This window comes from Nerophis ophidion, linkage group LG03, assembly GCF_033978795.1.
Source record: "Nerophis ophidion isolate RoL-2023_Sa linkage group LG03, RoL_Noph_v1.0, whole genome shotgun sequence".
Lineage (NCBI taxonomy): Eukaryota > Metazoa > Chordata > Actinopteri > Syngnathiformes > Syngnathidae > Nerophis > Nerophis ophidion.
The window spans coordinates 39,598,097-39,625,014 of record NC_084613.1 but is presented as its reverse complement, the minus strand read 5'-3'; the positions used below and the strand labels follow the sequence as shown (position 1 = coordinate 39,625,014).

The following is a 26,918-nucleotide window of genomic DNA, read 5'->3' as shown; positions in this document are numbered from 1 at the left end:
CACGGAACTCTAACAATATATATTTATTTTATTTATATATATATCCATCTGTTTTCTACCGCTTATTCCCTTTGGGGTTGCGGTCGGCGCTGGTGCCTATCTCAGCTACAATCGGGCGGAAGGCGGTGTACACCCTGGACAAGTCGCCACCTCATCGCAGGGCCAACACAGATAGACAGACAACATTCATACTCACATTCACACACTAGGGACCATTTAGTGTTGCCAATCAACCTATCCCCAGGTGCATGTCTTTGGAAGTGGGAGGAAACCGGAGTACCCGGAGGGAACCCACGCAGTCACGGGGAGAACATGCAAACTCCACACAGAAAGATCCCGAGCCCGGGATTGAACCCCAGACTACTCAGGACCTTCGTATTGTGAGGGAGACGCACTAACCCCTCTGCAACCGTGAAGCCCTATTTATATATATAATAAAATAAATATATATAGCTAGAATTCACTGAAATTCAAGTATTTCATACATATATATATATATATATATATATATATATATATATATATATATATATATATATATACATATATATATATATATATATATATATATATATATATATATATATATATATATATATATACATATATATATATATATATATATATATATATATATATATATATATATATATATATATATATATATATATATATATATATATATATATATATATATATATATATGGAGAAAAAAATATATAGAGATAACTTAGGTAATATCGAGCTTTTCTAAACACTCAAAGCGCTCACAGAGAAGTAGGGCTCAACATTAATTCACACCTTGTAGTGGTAAGCTACATCAGTAGCCACAGCTGCCCTGGGGTAGACTGACAGAAGCGTGGTTGCCAGTTTGGGCCTACGGCCCCGCCGACCCCTCCGACCACCACCTATCATTCATTCATCCAGTGTGAGCGGCACCGGGGGCAAAGGGTGAAGTGTCCTGCCCAAGGACACAACGGCAGCGATTTTTTGTATGTCAATAGGTGGGAAGCGAACCTGCAACCCTCAAGTTTCTGGCCGGCTGCTCTACCCACTACGCCATGCCGCCCCATATAAATATATACACATATATACACATATATACATATATATATATATATATATATATATATATATATATATATATATATATATATATATATATATATATATATATATATATATATATACATATATGAAACATATATGAAATACTCGAGTTGGTGAATTATACGCCACCCCTCTTAACCACGTTACCCCGCCCCAAACACGCCTCCCCCCACCCCCCACCTCCCGAAATCGAAAGGTCCCAAATGTTGGCAAGTATATGCCGGGATTGAACTCAGGACCTTCGTATGGCACACGCACTAACCCCTGTTCCACTGTGCTGCCTCCAATTCTAAATCAATTCATAATCTTTATTTTTTATTTTTTTACTTATTATTTTTTTTTGTAATGGGAATCCATCCATCCAGCAATTTTCTACCGCTTGTCCCTTTTAGGGTCACGGGGGCTGCTGTAGCCTATCTCAGTTTCACTCGGGTGGAAGGCGGCGTACACTCTGGACCAATTTTAAAAAATATGTTTTTGGGCCATCTCAATGGAGGACCTTTTCCAATCTGTAACCTGTTTTGAAAAAGTTTAATCATAAATATAATAGCAAATAAGATGTTGCGAAAATCGATTTGAGTCGAGAATCGTGTTAAATCAAGAAACTATTCTGAATCGAATCGTTACCTCAGGAATCGGATCAAAACGTTAGGTGCCCAAAGATTTACTCCCCTAAATTGTACTGTCAAAAACTGTTAGCTCAGTCACTAGAATGTTCCCCCAAAAAACAGTGATTCAGTAAAATGAACGGTAAGAGAAAAAAAACACCTTACATTTTATGGTAAAATTCTGCCAACAGAGGTGCCAGTTTTGTTTTTTTACTGCAAATGCTACAGATTTTTAAATGATCAAAGTGTACGTAAAAAAATATGAATACTGTAATAATGGAATGTGTAGGCAATTGTGTAATATTATAATAAGGCGATTCCTCATACATTTATTTTAAAATATTACTAAGTTACATGCGGCCCTCCGAAGAATGCCATTACTGCGATGTGGCCCTCAATGAAACTGAATTTGTCACTCCTGACCTAGCTGAAAGTCAGATACACACACAAAGTAAATTATTCTATTTTCAGAGTATAACGCACACTTAAAATCCTTTGATATTCTTAAAAATTGACACTACGCCTTATAACCGTGTGCTTAATGTATCTGTTAAATCTGGTTGTGCTTACGAACCTCGGACCAATTAACACATAAGAGATACGTGTGGACTGCAGGTTGATGCTTGTGCAATAAATGACGCTAGCAAGTACCGGTAAGAAAGCAACACTGAAAACGTTGAAGTTTTATTGATAATATGGAACATATAGAATCTGTCGTAAGTTTGGTAAACTTTTAAGCCGCACCGCTTGATGAATTGTCGGATGATTACGGCTACAATAGTCAGATGTACTGTGCTTCAACATACGGGTATTATTGTGGTGTGTAAATAAGGACCTCAAAATGGCACCTATTGGGAGACATTATCTGGTGATTTGTTGACGAATATTATGCAAAACCAACTTTTCTTACCAGTTGGTACCTGTTCATGTGTATTTGGGATCTGCATAAGTCCTGAAAATGTGCGTGTGCGTCTGCCATTGCAGTCTGCTTAAATAAGTTTCTTCATTTTCTCTATCCTCTTGTTGTGGGGCATTCATTCTCCACTGTTTCAATTTATAATCCTAAAAAGCATACAGATGTAATTTACATCTTTATGCTGTCAAGAGACTCGCTATGAAAGCACCAAAAGCTACCAAAATAACAAAGATGACGGGGAGAAGACGCAGTTGAAGTGGAGGCACGCAAATAAGACCGCATCATGACGAGATGGTCAAAAAACAGCTTGATGGTCTGTAAAACAAAATGTATGCAACATTTTGACCAAAGAACCACCATTACATGTTGTGTAGACCAGTGGTTCTCAAATGGGGGTACTTGAAGGTAGGCCAAGGGGTAGTGAGATTTTTTTTAAATATTCTAAAAATAGCAACAATTCAAAAATCCCTTATAAATATATACTTCAACAAAATATGAATGTAAGTTCATAAACTGTGAAAAGAAATGCAACAATGCAATATTCTGTGTTGACTGATATTTTGTGGACATGTTCCATAAATATTGATGTTAAAGATTTATTTTTTTGTGAAATGTTTAGAATTAAGTTGATGAATCCGGATGGATCTCTACTACAATCCCCAAAGAGGGCACTTTAAGTTGATGATTACTTCTATGTGTAGAAATCTTTATTTAACAAGTTTGTATTTATTTCTATATCTTTTTTTCCAAATAGTTCAAGAAAGACCACTACAAATGAGCAATATTTTGCACTGTTACAGTATACAATTTAATAAATCAGAAACTGATGACATAGTTAGATAAAGAAGTATTTTACTTCTTTATCTCTTTTTTTTCAACCAAATATGCTTTGCTCTGATTAGGGGGTACTTGAATTAAAAGAAATTTCACAGAGGGTACATCACTGAAAAAAGGTTGAGAACCACTGGTGTAGACCACAACAAAAACAAGAAATAATAAATAATAAAGACCCTTTTAATGAACCTTATAATTCGGTGCATCTTATAGGGTTCTTCAAAAAGAGAACTATAAAAATTACGAAACACATTTTGAGATTGAGTCACTGCTCTGTATTGAAATTAACCATTACTAATGGAGTGTAAATGCACATACTACCACAGTTGGACTGCTATAAAAACACTCTGCAGCTGTAATAATTAGGTTTAATGACGTCCAGGATATTTATAAGCACAAAGTACTGCTTTTCTTCCCCATGCTAAATTAGCAGCATTAATACACAAACAATTTTTTTTTTTTTTATATACATATTTATATACATTTGTATTTCTGTTAGATAAAGATATGTGCCGGTACTTAAAGGGTACTGCCGAAGATGGGATGCTCCTTGGCTGTATCAGTTTCATGCATGTACTACTTATTTATACGTCTCCACATTGGTGGCCAAAAGGCAGTGAATTATCGGTGGTTATACGAGCTAAAATTACATCTTGTGACAATGAAATGCATGTACATTCGCTAGACTTGCTTCAGACTTAGAAGGCAGGAAGAGTGATCTCAGCGATGGCACATCATTTGATGGCCTTCTTGACAGCAGGACCTGGCATGCAGGAGGTCCATGTGTGCGTCTCAAGGTCCTGGCTCTGTCAGCTCACAAGCATCCAGCAGGCTCAGTAACTGCTGCTCACTGAGGGCCTCTGACTCGCTCTGCAAGAAGACACAAGTACAAGACACTGCATCAGCTCATATGTTTCAGCCTTTGTGCGTATGAGTTCTGCACCAGCCAGACTTCCAGCCACTCAAGACACATACAATAATGCATGTCTGTTCCTAATTATAACATTGACAGACAATATTTTCCATCTTCCATAATCCTCTCTAAACGCTGTCGCTTTACAAACATTCTTTACCAGGCACGTGCTCAGGTTTTGACTAATCACTGCAAAATGTCGCTTGATAAACAGAGGTGGTTTATTTTGTAGTAATGTATGGCACAGAAATACTGTTGTGTTTCACTGTCCAAGGAAAGAACCTCCAATTGGATTCAATACTCGTTTTTGTTTTTTCTACTGAAAATCACATTCCACACGAGGACAGTAGACCTCCTGTTATAATCTAAGCATGTGTACTTTAACGAAGGCAGACTTCCAGTTTACTTGTACTGTACTTACTGTACTCACTTCAAGCAGGTCCACAAGTTTAAAGCCTGTACATTAGTTTTTCAAGTTTATTGTCAGTTTGTTATTGTACTTAGATAGTGTGTGTTAGTTAGTGTAGTTAGTTTACTGTTCATAAGTTAGTTTGTGAGTTAGGTATTTTACTTAGTTAGCAAATTAGCAAGTTAGTTACTAAAGTTAGTTTACTGTCCACATGTCAGTTTGTGAGTTAGTTGGATAATGTACTTACTTAGCTAGCTCAGTCATTCTCAAACTTTTTTCACAAAGTACCTCCTCAGAAAAAACGTGTTTTTCCGAGTTCTACCATAATGACCAACATTAAACTGTTGTAGTTTAGTAAAAAGTTAAAGTTAAAGTACCAATGATTGTCACACACACACTAGGTGTGGCAAAATTATTCTCTGCATTTGACCCATTACACTCGTTCACCCCTTGGGAAGTGAGGGGAGCAGTGGGCAGCAGCAGTGGGCAGCAGCAGTGGGCAGCAGCAGTGGGCAGCAGCAGTGGCCGCGCCCGGGAATCATTTTTGGTGATTTAACCCCCAATTCCAACCCTTGATGCTGAGATCCAAGCGGGGAGGTAATGGGTCCCATTTTTTATAGTCTTTGGTATGACTCGGCCGGGGTTTGAACTCACAACAAGTTTTTAAACAAGTATATTTAGTATTTTGGCCACTGTAACATTACACAGTAACACTGTGTTTGAATATATATGTTTTAACGTGTCCTGTCCAGCCACTCACTTTAATTACACTGAACAAAAATATAAAAGCAAGACTTTCGTTTTTGCTCCAATTTTTAATGACTTGAACTCAAATATCTAAAACTTTTACTATATGCATAAAAGACCTATTCCTCTCAAATATTGTCCACATATCTGTCTAAATCTGTGTTAATGAGCATTTCTACTTTGCCAAGATAATCCATTCCACCTCACAGGTGTGGCATATCAAGATGCTGATTAAACAGTATGATTATTGCACAGGTGTGCCTTAGGCTTCCCACAATAAAAATACACTCTGAATTTTGAGTGCACAGAGATACCATGACGAGATTCTGAGACCCATCGTTGTGCCATTTACCTGCAACCATCACCTAATGTTGCAGCATGACAATGCACGACCACATGTTGCAAGGATTTGTACACAGTTCCTGGAAGCTGAAATCATTCCAGTTCTCACCGGACATGTCACCCATTCAGCATGTTTGAGATGCTGTGGATCGGCATATTCGACAGTGTTGCACTTCCTGCCAATACCCAGCGATTGCACATTCCAGATTGGCCTTTTATTGTGGGCAGCCTACAGCACGCCATTTCAATAATCATTCTGTTTAATCAGAATAAATGAATGAATGAATGAATGAATGAATGAATGAATGAATGGTTTATTTTGAGCTATGCAAACAAAATAAGAGAATGACATAAAATTCAAAAGAAATATGTAAACACGTTTTTACACCTACATAGAAAACATTACATGTGACTAATCTTTTGTAGATGTCAAGATTGGCTCAAAAGGGAGCGGGAAGAAGTAAACTTATTAGGTCCCACCCCTATACATATACAATATATAATACAATAATATATATATAATATAATTCAGTTCAGTGGTTGCTGCGTAGATGCTATATATTATCTATATATAATACATTTAAATTCACACACACTTACATATATACATATGTACACACACATATATACACACACATACATACAATTTATATATATATATATATATATATATATATATATATATATATATATATATATATATATATACATATATATATATATATACACATATACACACATACATACATACACATATACACATACATACACAAATGCATATACCCAAAATACACATATGTCCATCATACACACACACACACACACACACACACATACACACACACACACACACACACACACACACACACACACACGCACACACCTATATAAATACTATATATATAATAGTATATATAATATACACTTTTGTCTAAACATTATTAACAGTTTATGGTGCCTATGGAAACAAGCTTTCATTTTGACTGTGATATTAGTGGTTAAAAGTGGATCTGTGGCTGTGGAACTACTGCCACTGATCAACAGGACCCGAGGACCACTCTTGGTATGTGTCCTATGCTGTGCATTAAAAGAGACGAGGGGATCCCCCTGCCAGAGGAGTTATCCACGAACAGAAGATCCCCCACTCGCCTGCCCTGTACTCCAGATAGTGTACCCAAATCCCTTTTCTTAGTTTCCATCGGCACCAATTCTTTAGTCAGAATTCATATTTGTTTACACATTTGCAGAATATTAGTATTACTCAAACTGCATATAGGATTGTTTGTACACACACACACACACACACACACACACACACTACAATGTATTCCTCTTATTGATACTAATTCATATAGTTTAACTAGTTGGGTGATGTCATAGAAGTAATAATAATGATAATATCAACAATGACTAAACAATAATAATAATGATAATGATAACAATAATAATAACAATATGAACAATAGCAATAGCAATGACAATAAATGATGACAATAATACATATAAAATAATGAAGATGATGACGATGATAATAACAACAACAACAATAATAATAATAATAATCATTATTAGCCAGTGATGGAGTTTAACACTTAGGCATCCATGTTCACATTCATATACATTGCCCATACCATTTTTTTGTATCTTGTTTTGAACAGATGGACATTTGGACATTGCTTGAGCCCCACATCCAATCCGTTCCAAAGTTTCACTCCACAGACACACACAAACTTTTCCTCGTAGTTCTTACTGTTGGAATAGTAAAGATACTACACCCCCTTAGATTATGAACTCCTTCTCTGTGTTTGAAATGTATTTGAATATTGGTAGGTAGAACCTTTTTGTTTGCTTTAAATAGTAATTGAGCTGTATTAAAATCAACTAGATCAGGCAGTTTTAATAATTTAGATTGTAAAAATAAAATATTTGTGTGGTCACAATATCCCACCTTGTGTAGAATTCTTATTGCACATTTTTGGAGTGTAACCAGGGGATGTAGTGAAGTTTTGTAGTTGTTGCCCCAGATTTCTATGCAGTAATTTAGATATGGCAAGACCAATGAACAATATAATAAATGCAGAGCTGTGTAATTTAAGAAGAATTTGGATTTATTGATAATAGAGATGGTTTTGGAGATTTTGCTTTGTATATGTCTTATGTGTGGTTTCCAGCTTAATTTATTATCAATAGTGACTCCTAAGAATTTAATTTCTGACACCGTTTCTAGAATCACGCCATCTATATTTATTGCTGGTCCTAGATTGGAATAGCCGAATAACATAACTTTTGTTTTCTTTAAATTAAGGGATAATTTGTTTATATCTAACCATGTTTTTAATTTTGCAAGTTCATTATTTAGGGTTGATACAAAATTTGTATAATTATCGTTAGAATCGAAAATATTTGTGTCGTCTGCGAATATGACAAATTTTAATACATTTGATACTCTAAATATGTCATTAATATATAAGTTAAATAACTTGGGACCAAGAACGGATCCCTGTGGAACCCCACAAGGAATGTCCAAATGCCCAGATGTAAACTCGCCCATCTTCACAAACTGCTGTCTTTGTGTTAAATAGCTCCTTATCCAAGTCAAAGCTACTCCCCTTATTCCATATCTGTATAATTTTTTGAGTAATATTTGATGATTAAAGGTGTCAAATGCTTTACTCAGATCCATGTAAATTCCAGCTGCATATTTCTTACTATCTAAGCTATTGGTTATCTCTTCTACTGCATCAATTATTGCCATAGATTTTGACTTTGCTGTCCTAAAACCGTATTGACTTTCATTAATTATCTTATGTTTATCTATACATTTCTCTAATCTAGTGTTATATAATTCCTCTAAGATTTTGGAAAACTGCGGGAGCAAAAAGACAGGTCGGTAGTTTGTGAAGATGTGTTTGTTCCCATTTTTAAATATTGGCATTACCTTTGCCATTTTCATTTTATTAGGAAATTGTCCTGTTTGGAAGGACAGGTTAAATATATAAGTTAGTGGTTTGGTGATGGAATGTATGGTTTTTTTCACAAGTGTCACATCCATGTCAAAACAATCAGCAGATGTTTTATTTTTGCAATTATTAACAACATCTATTATTTCCTCTTCAGTTACTCCCAACAGAAACATACTCATTGGATTCATTTCAATCAGTGACTCCATTTCATTGCTGCTATAATCAGGGATTTTGACTGCCAATTCTGATCCGACATTTACAAAGAAACTGTTAAAACTCTCCACAACATTATTCATATTATAATTATCTTGGTTGTTATAAGTGAAATAGCTAGGATACGAGTTATTTTTTGATTTGCCTTTAATAGTGTTAAGTATTCCCCACACCTCCTTAGTGTTGTTCTTATTCCTATGTATCAATCAATCAATCAATCAATGTTTATTTATATAGCCCCAAATCACAAATGTCTCAAAGGACTGCACAAATCATTACGACTACAACATCCTCGGAAGAACCCACAAAAGGGCAAGGAAAACTCACACCCAGGGGGCAGGGAGAATTCACATTCAGTGGGACGCCAGTGACAATGCTGACTATGAGAAACCTTGGAGAGGACCTCAGATGTGGGCAACCCCCCCCCTCTAGGGGACCGAAAGCAATGGATGTCGAGCGGGTCTAACATGATACTGTGAAAGTTCAATCCATAGTGGCTCCAAGACAGCAGTGAGAGTCCCGTCCACAGGAAACCATCTCAAGCGGATCAGCAGCGTAGAGATGTATGTCCCCAACCGATACAGGTGAGCGGTCCATCCTGGGTCCCGACGAGCGGTCCATCCTGGGTCTCGACTCTGGACAGTCAGTACTTCATCCATGGTCATCGGACCGGACCCCCTCCACAAGGGAGGGGGGGACATAGGAGAAAGAAAAGAAGCGGCAGATCAACTGGTCTAAAAAGGAGGTCTATTTAAAGGCTAGAGTATACAGATGAGTTTTAAGATGAGACTTAAATGCTTCTACTGAGGTAGCATCTCGAACTGTTACCGGGAGGGCATTCCAGAGTACTGGAGCCCGAACGGAAAACGCTCTATAGCCCGCAGACTTTTTTTGAGCTCTAGGAATCACTAATAAGCCGGAGTCTTTTGAACACAGATTTCTTGCCGGGACATACGGTACAATACAATCGGCAAGATAGGCTGGAGCTAGACCGTGTAGTATTTTATACGTAAGTAGTAAAACCTTAAAGTCACATCTTAAGTGCACAGGAAGCCAGTGCAGGTGAGCCAGTACAGGCGTAATATGATCAAACTTTCTTGTTCTTGTCAAAAGTCTAGCAGCCGCATTTTGTACCAACTGTAATCTTTTAATGCTAGACATGGGGAGACCCGAAAATAATACGTTACAGTAATCGAGACGAGACGTAACAAACGCATGGATAATGATCTCGGCGTCTTTAGTGGACAAAATGGAGCGAATTTTTGCGATATTACGGAGATGAAAGAAGGCCGTTTTAGTAACGCTTTTAATGTGTGACTCAAAGGAGAGAGTTGGGTCGAAGATAATACCCAGATTTTTTACAGAGTCACCTTGTTTTATTATTTGGTTGTCAAATGTTAACGTTGTATTATTAAATAGAGGACCGATAATCAGCATTTCCGTTTTTTTGGCATTAAGTTGCAAAAAGTTAGCGGACATCCATTGTTTAATTTCATTAAGACACGCTTCCAACTGACTACAGTCCGGCGTGTTGGTCAGCTTTAGGGGCATGTAAAGTTGGGTGTCATCAGCATAACAGTGAAAGCTAATACTGTATTTGCGTATGACGTCACCTAGCGGCAGCATGTAGATGCTGAAGAGTACAGGGCCAAGGACCGAACCCTGGGGAACTCCACACGTTACCTTAACATAGTCCGAGGTCACACTGTTATAGGAGACGCACTGCATCCTATCAGTAAGATAAGAGTTAAATAATAATGTAATAGATTGATAAAATATAATTTCTTACTAGTCCTTATTATATCAGTCAATTTATTGTTATATGTTTTATATCTATGTTCAGAGTCTTCAATCAGTTTCTTTGTATATTCATTTTTTGAGCCAGGTTTTACATTACTTAATTTGATGAAGTGTCTATATAATGTTTTTCTTTTTACAAGCGTTTTGTAAACCTTTGGTTAACCATGGGCACTTTAAAGTTTTGTTGTTGTTTTTAATTTTTTTTATTGGACATTTTTGGTTATATATTGAATTAAATATATCTATAAATGATTCAAAGGCACTATCCACATCCTTTTTGTTGTACACGCAATCCCAGTTTTGCATTGTTAGGTCCTGATTTAATAGATTGAAAGAGTCTTCTGTTGTAACTCGTTTGTAAGTATATTTTTGCTGTGAATTCAGGTGTGTACTGGTCTCATCATTATACACTGTGAATACAGGCAGATGATCGGTTATGTCACAGACCATTACTCCACTGATTTTTGAAGACTGCATATTATTTGTGAAGATGTTATCGATGAGGGTCGCACTGTGCGATGTTATTCTAGTCGGTCTTGTAATGGTTGGGTATAAACTCATACTGTGCATCCTGTTAATATAGTTTTCTGTTGCTATGTGGTTATTTGGATTCATGAGATCAATATTATAATCCCCACAAATAAATATTGTTTTATTAACTATTTCTGAGAAAGTTTTTTCAGCCCACTCAGTAAAACGTTCCACATTTGAACCTGGTGACCTGTATATACAGCTAACTATGATATTTTTCTTCCTTTCATTAATGATTTCCATTGATAAGCATTCAACTATATCATTTGCTGATACAGTCATGTCTTCTAATATCTTGTATCTATATTTCTTATGAACGTACAGAGCGACTCCTCCACCCATTTTATTTGTTCTGTTAACATAGTTTAAATTATAATCCTTTATCTCAAAATCAATGCCTTTTGCTTCATTAAACCATGTTTCGGATATAGCAATTATGCTAAATGGATTCACAAAATGTTGTAGTCTTGAATTGCACTGGAATTTGCATACATGCTTCTACTGTTAAAATGGATGACTGAAAATGTGCCTTTTGATTTTATTGAGTTATTATATTCCTTTTCTGAATAGTATTTGCAGTTAATGGAGTCAGATGATGGAAACATATTATCTGGATCGAGATGATATTCCAAGTCTAATGAATTGTGATCAGTATACTCAGATGATATTAGTTAAAAAATCTCGGAATCTAGAATCCTTTGTTGTATTGTTAAATTGTTGTCTGAAATATCAGAGGACTGATTGTATGCCATTGAATGAACTTGTTAAAGTACTTTTTAACTCTCCTTGTCCCACTAATGCACATATTTCTTCATATTTCTTCAGTTCCTGTATGTCTCTAACAACCAGCACTTTTGCTTGTTCAGGTGATCCGTTCAGTTTTATGAATATTTTACAGTTTGTGACCCAAGTATTCTGTATTTTGTTTTGTTTCCTCAAGTGCCTGGCTTTTTTTGCAATATCTGCATTCCTTTTGATCAGGTGATCATTCAAATATACGTTGGTGCCTTTTAGCTTTCTCCCTTGTTTCATTAGTTCAGTTGACGAACCTCAGGCAGAGGATGACACGCTTCGATTGAGTTCTTGTCCAGATGAATGTCTTTGGAAGCCAGAAAGTCCACAACTTGCTCCTCCACCGAGCCAGCCTCCAGGTCCCCAGATGCACTCTCGCTCCCCGCAGCATGTGCATATGAGCGGGGTTTAACTTTTAGCCCCGTCACAATCACATCATTCAGTCTAGAATCTTCCACTTTCCTCTCCAACTCGCCAATCTTCTTATCCCTTTCCTAGATGCACATACGGAGCTCCGTGACTTCATCCACGAGTTTAAGAATTATATCCTGTTTAATCTGTATGTCATGTACGTCTCGTGAAAGAAATTGAAGTGACTTTTTAATGTCCTCGTTTTCCTCCGCCGCTGGGGTTCTCTTCGGTCCCATGACGACGAGCCCTTAAGACCCCACAGTCTGGTTAAAGATGATATTTAGCTGCTCAGCGATGTGTTGACAACTTCTGTGTCTTTGTTGGCAGCTAACAACTAAGCTAACTAGCGAGCTAAGCTAAGTCAGCACGAAATGCGGCGAAATGCTTCTCGCGCACCGAGACAATCTTATCCCTAAATAAAGACTCAAAGATGTATTTATACGACGTGAATATTCAAACACTGGAGAAAATGGAATAAGACTGACTTATTAGCGTTCGGCTCCCTTCTCTATCGACACTTCCCATTACACAGTTTTTACAAGCATTTCTGTCGTTTAATCGTGTTGTTTAATCACCTGTGAGGTGGGACGGATTATCTTGGCAAAGAAGAAATGCTCACTAACACAGATTTTAGACAGATTTGCGGGCAATATTTGAGAAGAATAAGTATTGTGTGTAAACAGTAAAAGTTTTAGATCTTTTAGTTCAACTCATGAAAAATGGGAGCAAAAACAAAAGTGTTGCGTTTATATTTTTGTTAAGTATAAATGATCACTCGGTGTACCACTAGAGCAGGGGTCTCAAACTCAATTTACCTGGGGGCCATTGGATGCAGAAACTGGGTGAGGCTGGGCCGCAAGAAAATATTTCTTAAAAGAATCTAACATGCACTTTTTAATGACTTCACCCTCTTTGAATGGCTTTCCCACCCTAGCAACATACTTGCCAACTCTCGAAATCTTTCCGGGAAACACACAAATATCAGTGCCCCTCCCAACAATTTCCTGGGGCAATCATTCTCCCGGTTTTCACCCGGACAATAACAATAAGGGCGTGCTGAGATGGCACTGCCTTTAGCGTCCTCTACAACCTGCCGTCTCGTCCGCTTCTCCAGTGTGCCGGCCCAGTCACATTTTATATGTGGCTTCTGCAAGCCTACGGAAGTGACTGCAAGACATACTTGATCAACAGCCTTACAGGTCACACTGAGGGTGGCTGTATAAACAACTTTATCACTGTTATGTATAGGCGCCACACTGTGAACCCACATCAAACAAGTGAAGTGAAGTGAAGTGAATTGTATTTATATAGCGCTTTTCTCGAGTGACTAGAAGGGCTTTACATAGTGAAACCCAATATCTAAGTTACATTTAAACCAGTGTGGGTGGCACTGGGAGCAGGTGGGTAAAGTGTCTTGCCCAAGGACACAACGGCAGTGACTAGGATGGCGGAAGCGGGAATCGAACCTGCTGGCACGGCCACTCTACCAACCGAGCTATGCCGCCCCAAGATTGAAAAACAGGGCTGCTTGGGATTCTGGGTATTTGTTCTGTTGTGTTTATTTTGAGTTACAGTGCAGATGTTCTCCCAAAATGTGTTTGTCATTCTTGTTTGGTGTGGGTTTTACAGTGTGGCGCATATTTGTAACAGTGTCGGCGTTGTTTATACGGCCACCCTCAGTGTGACCTGTGTGACTGTTGATAAACTATGTCTTGCAGTCACTTATTGTGTCTACTGAAGCCAATTACAACATGTTGCTGAGCTGGCACGCAGTTTGTACAAGTTTTAGAGGACTTTAAAGGCAGTGCCTCCTCGCTGCCCCCTTAATAATGTTGTTCAGGTAAAGTTCAGGAGAATAATTACCCCTGGAGGGGCACTGAAAATTGGGAGTCTCCTGGGAAATCGAAGGTATACAAATATAATGTTGTAAAGCGCCATTCATATAAACCTCGCGGGCCACACCAACATAACATTTTCATATTAAGGTGCGGGCCACAAAATAACATCTCGCGGGTTGCCATTGGCCCACGGGCCGCGTGTTTGAGACCCCTGCACTAGAGGTACCACAGTTTGAGAATCACTGACTTATAGTATTTTTTTACTTAAGCACAGAATAGCAGGTGTTACACACATACACAAAAAGCTGTACAGTCTTGGTGGGGAGGTTTATCAGTGGTCCACGCATCTACATATAAGTAATGTGGACAAACCATGAAGATGTTCAAATGTGACAAGTAACTCCTCTCATGCAGCACAACATGACACCCGTGCAGATGTTTTCGCCGCACCCCACTGGGCTACAAAAATCACATTCCAGTGTCTCACCTATCCCACAAGCCGAAACTCTTTCTCTTCATCGATCATGTGCACACCTCCCCTGAGCGGACCACCCTGGGAAATGGAGCGCAGTTTCACTCGCTGACAGACATCTCTACCAGTGGATCCCGTCCTGCCCTCCAAGTGCTCCGCAATAAAACGGCAGCCTTCAGGTCATGGAGTCATGGGCTCGTGTTAGTCATTTATGACCCTTCAATTACCCAGACACTGCATATCATTTTCTCTGCAGACGGGAGTCCGCAGGCACTGTGGATGCATTCCAACCTCCACGGGACCACTGAGGCCCTCCCATGCTTTTACCCTTTGACACGCATGTAGCAGTGTGGACTTGACCTTCCACAATCAATGGCAAGGGGGTATTCACATTAGACATCGGTTTTTAGTTGTGCATGCATATTGACATTATTTCCAATACATATTTCATACTGAATACTGAGTGACGTTCATATAAAGTAAACATAGCCCTAAACACAGAGCATTGTAGAACTTTGCTTTCATAATGTACAGTACAGGCCAAAAGTTTGGACACTCCTCATTTCATTTGCGTTTTCTCTATTTTCATGACTATTTACATTTTATATTGTCACTGAAGGCATCAAAATTATGAAGTGAAAACAATACCTATTGAAGCTCATTGAGAAAATGCTAATAATGTGCAAACCAGTAATCAGAGCAAAGGGTGGCTATTATGAAGAAACTAGAATATAAAACATGTTTCCAGTTATTTTTTGTTAAGTACATAACTCCACATGTGTTTATTCACAGTTTTGATACCTTCAGTGACAATCTACAAAACGCATTGAATGAGAAGGTGTGTCCAAACTTTTGGCCTGTGCTGTATGTTAAAGTTGTTAAAGTTGACCTACTTACAGACAAAAGTGATTGGGCAGGCAACTATGACACTAATTGGCAGGAATAGAAGTAGACGTGTAGCAGCTTGATACGTGAGTTTCTAAAAAAAAGCAATAGCTGATAATAATTTGGGATGTGTCAGTATTTTTACTGAGGTAGTAAAAATATCTCACTGTCAAATATTTCTCAACCGTGCCAATAGCCATTGCAATTGAGCCCGACTAAAAGTTCAGGGGCCTGTTACATGACGTGGTTTCAAACTTGTTCTGTCCAGCCATTAAGGTAAATTATATTGTCGATGTGTATGCCAATGTCTGCTGTACAGATTTACTTTACAAAATAGAAGTGTGGGATACTTCTCTTATTACCCTATTTGTATTTGACTTTATTAAATGGATTTATTAAATACATGTATTGTGCAGTCGGACTGGAGCAGGACGGGGTATATAGTAGAAAAAAAAGAAGACATTGGGGGAGTTGACCGGGGAAAGAGGGAGATAAGACAGAACAACAACAACAGAACTACATCAGCAAATATGATTTGTACAAATATGACACCAGAAATGATGAAGAAAAAACATTTAGTGAATTTGATAAAATTAACACAGAAATGACAATTAACAGTATCAGACTACACATAGAGAAATGAAAATACCATTAGATATAACAATATTGATAGGAATAATAATAATTACCTCTATCAACATTAATGTGTTTGACGAATTACATTAATCTGAATCACATTAAAACTGACAAGTTAAACAACATGATACAGTTTTGGGCCATTGCGTTTTGCACAAGAGGGTTTTAGGGTGTGTTTACCCAACAACAACCTCCACATACAGTTCTAAAAACAAGTTTTTTTTCTTCCGCAATACTGTACCTGGTAATACCAAAATTATTTGCTATTGCTGCAAAATAACCCATGCATGGGGCCAAAGAAAGTCAGCACTTTGGTTAAAAAAAGTGAGAAACATTATTGCAATTGAGGTGTACCTCTTGTGATTTTAATCTACATTTAAAACACTTCCCTGTGGTCTAGACAATATGTGATGAATATGCGTTGGTGTAAATTGTGCAGGTATTTCAGTTTATTTCAATCGTGCATAGGATACAATATATTGCATCACTTATGTCCAGTTGTTTCATAACAGCACGCCCCGAAAAGGAGTAGGAAGAAGCAGAGCTTATTTAATCCTACCCCTTTTCATATCATATCAATTTTATCCCATTTCCTTGTTCTCTGTTTGTAACATAACAGTGAATAAATAAATAATATACCATTGTAAGTTAACAAAAATGAAAATACCGGGTCATACCAAAGACTATAAAAACGGGACCCATCACCTCCCTGCTCGGCACTCAGCATTAAGGGTTGGAATTGGGGGTTAAATCACCATAAATGATTCCCGGGCGAGGCCACCGCTGCTGCTCACTGCACCCCTCACCTCCCGGGGGGTGAAAGAGGGGATGGGTCAAATGCAGAGGACAAATTTCACCCCACCCAGTCTGTGTGAATATCATTGGTACTTTAACTTAACTTACTGTATTTTCCGCACTATACTGCATATATATAAGGCGCACCTTCAATGAATGGCATATTTTAAAACTTTGTTCGTATATAAGGCGCACTGCATTATAAGGCATATTGAATAGACGTTACAGTAGAGGCCAAAGTTACGTTATGCATCCATTAGATGAGTGGTTCTCAACTTTTTTTCAGTGATGTACCCCCTGTGAACATTTTTTTAATTCAAGTACCCCCTAATCAGTGCCATTCATTTTTGTTTGAAAAATGTAAAATACAGCACTGTGTCATCAGCTTCTGATTTATTAAATTGTATAACAGTGCAAAATATTGCTCATTTGTAGTGTTTTTTCTTGAACTATTTGGAAAAAAAGATATAGAAATAACAAAAAAACTTGTTGAAAAATAAACAAGTGATTCAATTATAAATAAAGATTTCTACACATAGAAGTAATCATCAACTTAAAGTGCCCTCTTTGGGGATTGTAATAGAGATCCATCTGGATTCATGAATTTAATTCTAAACATTGTCCACAACAAATCTAGCTGTCAACACTGAATATTGCATTGTTGCATTTCTTTTCACATTTTATGAACTTACATTCATGTTTTGTTGAGGTATTATTCAATAAATGTATCTATAAAGGATTTTTGAATTGTTGCTATTTTTAGGATATTTTAAAAAAATCTCACGTACCCTTTGGCATACCTTCAAGTACCCCCAGGGGTACGCGTATCCCCATTTGAGAACCACTGCATTAGATGGAGCTGCCCTAAGGAGAGTGTCAACAAAACAGTCGGATAGGTCAGTCAAACTTTATTAATAGATTACCAACCAGCATTCTGACAACTCTGTTCACTCCCAAAATGAATAAGCAGCTGTTTTATTATTTTCCCCGAGGTAAAGTCAGTGACTTGGTATTTTGTTTTTCTTTTAACAACAGCAAGGTAGAACATGTAGTGAAACATTTATATCACAAACTTTTCCTCGGTTCAATAAACACGTAAAAAACAGTCTTAATACTGTTACGGTAAATCAAACACAATATAGAAACACCCGAAATAGTGCAAAGCAATTACAATACATCAATAACTCAACGTTGCGCAAACGCTAATGTCACACAACACAACACACAAAATAAACATGTAAAGCTCATCACTTTATTAAGTTATTCGTCATCCACAAATCCCTCGAATTATTCTTCTTCAGTGTCCGAATTAAACTGCTGCTCTATTCCTGTGTTCTACTGCGTTTAATTAAATTCTGCGTCGTAAGTGTGTCTCCTAATAGGAGCCATTTTGGGGTCTTAACACAAACACAAAAATGGAAATGAAACGGCACGCCTCGCGCAGTCATATATCCCAGCATGCACCGCGCGCTGCTTCTTCTACGGGGGAAAATTAAGTCGGCGGCTATTGACCGTAGTTGCGAGACCTGTTGTGCCTCAATAATGGTTCATATATAAGGCGCACCGGATTATAAGGCGCACTGTCAGCTTTTGAGAAAAATGGAGGTTTTTAGGTAACTTGAAGTTTGAACAGTCTCTGGATCATATAGGTGCTTTGTTCGATTTATTTGCTTAATCTATTCCATAATTTAACTTTACATACTGCTATGCTAAATGTTTTAAGTGTTTTATGTGCATAAAAGGTTTTGAATTGGATTCTGAATTTATATTTCTCCTCTTTTGTTGAGAAGAATTATTGTACATTCTTGGGTAGCAGGTTATAGTTTGCTTTGTACATAATTTTCGCTGTTGCACCAAATTATTGAATTTCAATATTTGTGATTCAACTAATTATGGGTTTGTATGTACCATGTATCCAACATTATGTATTATTCTAATTGAATTTTTTTGTAACACCGTTAGTGAATGAAGCACACATTTGTAGTTGTTTCCCCATATGTGTGAACTGCCAGTTGTGCACATGGCTGCAGATTCAGTGCTCGCGCTGCACAGAGAGACGATGGACAAATGAGAATCCTCCGTCCAACATGTGTGGGTCAACATTTTGGACTGTCAGAAATGAAAAAAATTAAACCGATCGTCTATTTAGCAATTTCCCTTTATAATGTTATTGCTGCTGAACGAGTTACGGGCTAACAAAAAAATAATCAATTGATGCCTGTTGGTGTCTGCTGAGGGATTTTTTTCAATGTCATTAGTTTTTTTTAATTTAGGAAATATATAACAATAAAATATCTCATACAACTTAGATGTCTTTCATTGTGCATTTTTTTTTTGTTGCGTTTGAGTTATTTCAGACGCACAAATGCACTGGTGATGAGATCCATAGCCTCGCACACAGAATAAAGTGTCAAGAGTGCATATGTTTCTGAGTCTAGATTGTGCTTCAGAAAAGGTGTTACAAATTATAGATGTGTGCTGCTGTTTCAACACATTGCACACAGTTAGGAGCAACATGAATTTGCAGAAAATGTTCGGCTCTGTGGTAAAAGCCCCATATGCACACAAAATTCTCATTTAAATAAGGTGGTCTGCACCACGTTTTAATTGCACACGCAGTGTTTGTAGATCACACGCAACATGTCCACTCGCAGTACACGCCATTTTATTTTTTTTACAAGCTCTCTAATGCGTGGTATTTTGATCTTAGTAAATCTGTCCTAACATTAAATCACTATCAGTGAAGCATAATAAACATAAAACATGCATTTTTTTAATGCATTCTATTTATTGTGGTAATTTAAAATATATAAATTGGTCAAAAGATTTCAGTGTGTGAATAATTACGTTTGGACACATTCAATAATATTGCAGTAATGATAAAAACCTTGATAATGTTGGTCATATTTACCACAATATGAAGTTTTAATATCATTACATCACTAAAAACTATATGCCTAACATAAACTTGATGATTTGATGCTTTGACATTGTTTAATATGATTTTCGAACATACTGACAGCAACAATGATTAAAAAGACGAAAATCCTCATACAGTAGGTGCACTTGAAGAAAAAATGTGCGGCTCTCTCCTCTCATCCCTATCTACTTCTCTCCAGCTTCTACAATTGTCTTCAATTAAGTTACAAGTGATTTTAAATGTTAATTCATCCATTTACTTAACATTGTTTTCTGCTTTCAAAACCATACTTATTCTCTATGAAATGTGTTTCATGTTAATAATTTTGGTGGTTTGGGATTGATCAATTAGATCTAAAAAAATAATGTGTTGTGACAATTGCTTATGTTTCCATACAATTCAGTTTTCAACATTTTAGAACGGATTACCGGTAACAAAAACCAAGGTACTACTGTATCTTGGTAGGCACTAGTGTGGCCATTTTGTATGGTTTAAATGTGAGCCCCACATTTACATTACATACTGTAAGTATACTCAAAAAAGGGTTTCAGATAAAAGAAACAGGAGTAAAAAAATCTACGTCATTTGTTGTTGGTTCGAGTGAGTGAACTTGTTTTGCTGCCATTTAAAAAGATTGTTTTCATGTACAGTAGGGAAGGGATTCATATAACCCCATTCCTGGGTGATCTCGTGTGACAGGAAGAGGAGATGGGTTCATCATTTTGCAGTGCAGTCTGGTGAACGTGATGGAAATAGCCACTATACATCACAACAGATCCTGTGGTGAAAGATATTATTGCCACATAACACATTTCAAGATTGTGGAGAGACGCAGCCGACGGGCTGACAGCGGGCGGACAGAGGCGTTCTGAACCAGAATGGAGGCCAGGAGGCGGGACATGCGGCGGCGAGGAGAGGTGTGACGCACGCGGAGCGGCAGGACGGCAATCGGAGTCAGGTGCATAGGACACACACCTGCTCACAATCTGCGCATCTGCTCCTAGACTTTAAGAGAGGCGAAGGGGGCACGATCGGCAGAGAGAGGAAGAAACCGGGGCAACCCGACCACGAGCACGACAACAGAGCACGCCAAGATGAGTCCCCGCCACAGACGCAGCAGGCGAGCATCGAAAGGTGCAGCGTGACCAGGAAGCAGGACCGGCGCACTAGAAATGGGCGCGCCCGACTGGCCCGAAGAAAGGTTGTGCGAAACAATAAAAGTAAATCAAACCTGCTACGACGCGTCGTGTGTCCGCGTCGTGTGTCCAGTGTCACCGCAACCCACACGAGGACGGCTGGGAGTCCGTCACAAAGATATTTAACACAATTTGTCAAGCTTCGTGTGCCAGGTAAACAAAATGACATATGGGGCCATATGAATTCCCTTCCTACTGTAAAGGAACCCTAAAACGAAAAGACTCAAGAGGGACTTTTTTTGTACTGCTGTGTCTGTGAAAGTTTCACCTCGGTTAACCCTGACACTGAGAGGCCAAGGGTGTTTGTGGGGGACTGATATGTGTTTATCTTGTCTGTCACGAGTCTACAGACGCAGCTAGATCATCTGAAAAAAAATAAAATAAAAAAAATAAAACAAAAAAACCTTTCTCAGCAATTCTAAGTCCAGGACTTAAAAGTCTCAGCATTTGATTCAAATAACAGGCAAAAAAAAAGATTTGTGATATGAGTGAATTTCCAAAGACAACACACAACATGTGCGTGTTTGAAGTACTTCCGGGCAGCACTGGGCTAGTATCGACAACACAGAGAATCCCCACAAGAAAAGAGATAATTAGACAGAGAGAGAAAAGTGGCCTTTATTTATTGTGGTTATAGAAGATTAGCTGCATTTCTCATTTCTGCTTGAGCTTTTTTTTTCCACCTGCTATCCAGAACCAGAATTATATTGTTTCCAGCAGCTAGACACAAACCATATGCACAGAAAATGTGTCTCTGCACTTGGCTCTCATGGATGGAGACATTTGTCATTTGTCAGTGACACTGTGAAACTATAGTTCTTCCTGAACTCTGGATCTTCAAGGATGAAGCTTCTCTTTGGTATTACTTTAGAAGTGATTTGACAAAGGTACAGTAGTTTATCCAGTAGCAAGCCACACTATAATGCGGCAGCTCCTCTACAGAGCTCACTTTCCAGCTAATGCACATGCCTTACAAAACTGTAGCCGGGTGGGTTTAGCGGCTCACCTTTCATGGTCACTGACTCCAGTCCCATAAGTCAACTTTATGGTCCAACACACCCGCCGGGCCACTTCTCACTGCTACATTCTATCCATGTGCTCCCTCTGCACGTGAGGAATTCCTCACAAGGAAAGCCAGCAATGCCTTCTTCATTAGCGGGGCTGATGACATCATCACAGATTTGTCAGTTGTCAAGGTGATGTGATGTGTCTGGGGAACCTCCATTCTGTACTTACTGTCATGAAATCAGCACTCAAAAACACCTTATCCTCACTTCACCTCAGCGCTCAGACATATTTCACCACTGGAATGATCCTTTTATAAAAGTCAGCTTTCAGCAGGAGAAAGGCTCACATATTTTTGTTACTGGCTCTGCATGAGTTGTTTTCCTTCCAAATATTGAAACGTAGAATACCTTGCAACCACCAAAATCCTTCGAGCCAACCCAAGATCTCTGCCGTGTCAGCAAAATAACTTTTACACTCACTCTGTGCGATGTCATTGCAATGCAACTGATCAATAAATCATTTACATCCACGTCCAATTAGTCTACCAAGTGGGCCGACAACTAATTGACACAGCAGGAGAAATTTGTTGTTTTCAGAAATAATTTAAAGGCCTACTGAAACCCACTACTACCCACCACGCAGTCTGATAGTTTATATATCAATGATGAAATATTAACATTGCAACACATGCCAATACGGCCTTTTTAGTTTACTAAATTGCAATTTTAAATTTCCCGGGACTTTTTTCTTGAAAACGTTGCGTAATGATGACGTGTACGCGTGACGTCGCGGACTGTTATGAATATGAGTGCTGCGTACACACACAGCTAAAAGTCGTCTGCTTTAACGGCATGATTACACAGTATTTTGGAGATCTGTGTTGCTGAATCTTTTGCAATTTGTTCAATTAATATTGGAGAAGTCAAAGTAGAAAGACGGAGTTCGGAAGCTTTAGCCTTTAGCCACACAAACACACGGTGATTCCTTGTTTAAAATTCACGGAGGTGAAACTTTAGTATGGATCACAGCGGACATGGATCCCGACCGAATGTCAATCAGCAGGTTTCGGTGAGAAAATTGTGGTTAAAAAGTCGCCTCTTACCGAATATCAGCCGAGCTTGTGCCGTCCATACAGCTGTCGTCGACTTCCCCGAGACACTGCGCGTCAACACCCGGCCGTGGACGTACACTTCCGACTATCAGGTACTGTTAAACTCACTAAAACACTGGCATCACAATAGAAAGATAAGGGATTTCCCAGAATTATCCTAGTAAAGGTCTCTAAAAACATGAATCCGTCTCAATGCAACGCGATTGCAATCGCATTTTTTTTTCTAGCCCGTCGCTATCAATATCCTCAAACAAAAATCTTTAATTTTCGCTCAAATTAATGGGGAAATTGTCATTTTCTCGGTCTGAATAGTTGTTTTTGTTGGAGGCTCCCATTAAAATCAATGTGAATATAAGAGGAGCCCTCAACATGTGACGTCATCGTCTGTGACTTCCGGTAGAAGCAGGGCTTTTCTCCAGTTGCGAACTTTATCGTGGATGTTCTCTACTAAATCCTTTCAGCAAAAATATGGCAATATCGCGAAATGATCAAGTATGACACATAGATTGGACCTGCTATCCCCGTTTAAATAAGAAAATCTCATTTCAGTAGGCCTTTAAAGATGTGTCCTTTAGGACGCTGGCCAACCTGCTATTGGTTCATATTGGGGCTTTAGGGCGGTGGCCATACTTGCCAACCCACCCGGATTTTCCGGGTGACTCCCGAAATTCAGCGCCTCTCCCGAAAACCTCCCGGAAGGAATTTTCTCCCTAAAATCTCCCGAAATTCAGCCGGAGCTGGAGGCCACGCCTCCCTCCAGCTCCATGCGGACCTGAGTGGGGACAGTCTGTTTGCACGTCCGCTTTCCCACTATATAAACAGCTTGCCTGCCCAATCATGTTACAACATCTACAGATTTTAATAAAAAACTGCACACACAAGGAGACGAAGCAGAAGAACGAGGAAGTTACAGCCATGGCGACGCCGTCTGTAATAAAGTGATCTATGTTGTCTGTTGCTATCTCCTGGTGAATGTTGGCTAAAGCTTTATGGGGTTGCTTTTTGATTGGCCAACGATTTACGTGGTGTTGTGCACCTGACGGCAAGTGAGGGAGTCATCTGTTCTGATTCCTGAAGCCCACAGTAAATATACGTAACTTCATCACCATATGTAGCTAGAATTCACTGAAATTCATGTATTTCATATATATATATATATATGTATATATATATATATATATATATATATATATATATATATATATATATATATATATATATATATATATATATATATATGTATATATATATATATATATACATATGTGTGTATATATGTGTATATATATGTATATATACATATATATATGTGTGTATATATATATATATGTATATATACATATATATATGTGTGTATAGATATATATATATATATATATATATATATATATATATATATATATATATATATATATATGTATGAAATACTCGAGTTGGTGAATTGTAGATGTAAATATACTCCTCCCCTCTTAACCACGCCCCTGCCCCAACCACGCCTACGCCCCACCTCCCAAAATCGGAGGTCTTAAGGTTGGCAAGTATAGTGGTGGCTCAGATGGTAGAGTGGCCGTGCCAGCAATCTAAGGGTACCTGGTTCAGATACAGCTTCCGCCATCCTCAGTCACGGCCGTTGTGTTCCTGGGCAAGACACTTTGCCGTGTTTAGCGCTTTCTATGGCAGCGTCTGGCTTCTGTACTTCTTCTCCTATCACTTCCTCGATGAAGCAACATTAAGCAACAACTCCATTCAAGAGCTCCCCCTGCCGGCATCCTCAATAGGACACAGGAACACACTCAAATAACTGCTCAACAAACAAACCAAACACATTTTGGTATGGTGAATAACATAGACCCAGATACCAACTTCTTCCACAAAATGAGCAACAACTGCCAACATGACACAGATGACCAATACACCAGGAACATAAAAACAGATGATAGACTATCATATATTCACTTTAAAAGTAGAAACATGTATGCAAACTTTGATGGCAATAAACTATACTTAAGACATTTTGAATACACATTGAAAGTAATGTAACGACCTGCTTAGGTTGATGTTGTGTTCTTCTATCCATCCATTTTCTTCTGCTTATCAGAGGTTGGGTCGCGGGGGCAGCAGCCTAAGCAGGGAAGCCCAGACTTCCCTCTCCCCAGCCACTTCGTCCAGCTCCTCCCGGGGGATCCCAACGTGTCCTGGGTCTTCCCCGTGGACTCTTGTCGGTCGGACGTGCCCTAAACACCTCCCGAGGGAGGCGTTCGGGTGGCATGCTGAGCAGATGCCTAAACCACCTTTCTGGCTCCTCTCAATGTGGAGGAGCAGTGGCTTTACTCTGAGTTCCTCCCGGATGACAGAGCTTCTCACACTATCTCTAAGAGAGAGTCCGTTGTGTTCTTGCGTGAGTGATATTCAACATTCCCATTTTTGTGAACGTACCACGCCTGTAAGGTGATTGGCGAAGATGGGAGGAGCTTTTGTTGTTGCGGAACTGAAAAAAAAGGATAGACTTCCGTGTGGAAGGAACATGATAAGTGGAGCTGTGTTAGTATAGGTTGCTCATATATATCATCAATAAAAGTTTAAAAAGAGCGTCAGACTTCTTCTGGACGCTCCAGTAATAGTGATCTCAGAAACCTGGATAGATACCGGAATTGGATGGATATGAACCTGATTATATTGACTGGAATAATAAAACTGGAGGTGGAGTAGCAGTGTATGTTAACAAAGAACTGAACTCTGAAGTAGTTTAAAAAAACATTTATAATGCATCACTGCATATATAGAGCACTAAAGTCAAGTAGTGACATGCACAGACTTGATCAAAGCAACTTTTACAGATAACCAAAATGCATTTTTAAATGTGGGGTCTTCCACATCGATCTTAAACCCAAATAAGCAGAGAGCAGTTGATGACTTCATAAACACAATGAACTGAATGAGATTGTATCCAAAAATTACTAAAGCAAGCAGAATAACAGTTGATTGTGCCACTTTAATTGACAATATATTCACTAATGACTTTCACAACAAAACAAAGAGTAGTTTGTTACTCACTGATGTTATTGGTCATCTTCCGGTCTTCACAATATACAATTAAAAAAAATACAAAAACAGATATTAATCAATCATACAAAAGACCTTTATGAAAAGTACAAATCGAGGACCTAGATTTCCCTCGCCCGGACACGGGTCACCGAGGCTCCCTTCTGCCGCCTGTTCCAACGCACCACCAGGTGGTGATCAGTTGACAGCTCAGCTCCTTGTTTCACCCAAGTGAAGAGAGGGGCTGTATATCACGAATACATGAAAGTACGTCCACATCGCGGGCATACTTTCTCCAATCGAGACAACCCGTGCATATGGCTTGTGTCATCACAACTTGTGGTTTCGACAGCACTGTTCTGGTCATCAATGTATGTCTTTTTTCGGGGGCCAAATTTTCTGTGAATCATTAGTCAATAGTGCGCA

At 38.5% G+C, this 26,918-nt stretch overlaps 1 protein-coding gene and 1 long non-coding RNA gene across 3 annotated transcripts in view; one reads left to right on the top strand and one right to left on the bottom strand.

Annotated features, from left to right (window-relative positions):
- Positions 1-3,187: 3,187 nt before the first annotated feature.
- fsip1 (fibrous sheath interacting protein 1) overlaps positions 3,188-26,918 on the bottom strand; it is a 121,271-nt gene continuing 97,540 nt past the window's right edge. For both annotated transcript variants that reach the window (XM_061895139.1, XM_061895138.1), the window contains exon 10: positions 3,188-4,338. In XM_061895139.1, coding sequence (XP_061751123.1) covers positions 4,261-4,338 — 78 coding nt within the window. In that variant the 3' untranslated portion in view covers positions 3,188-4,260. The remainder of the gene's footprint in view (positions 4,339-26,918) is intronic.
- LOC133549580 (uncharacterized) lies at positions 20,914-21,375 on the top strand. Its single transcript, XR_009806115.1, has 2 exons — positions 20,914-21,052; positions 21,140-21,375. It is a non-coding gene; the product is annotated as an uncharacterized LOC133549580 (long non-coding RNA).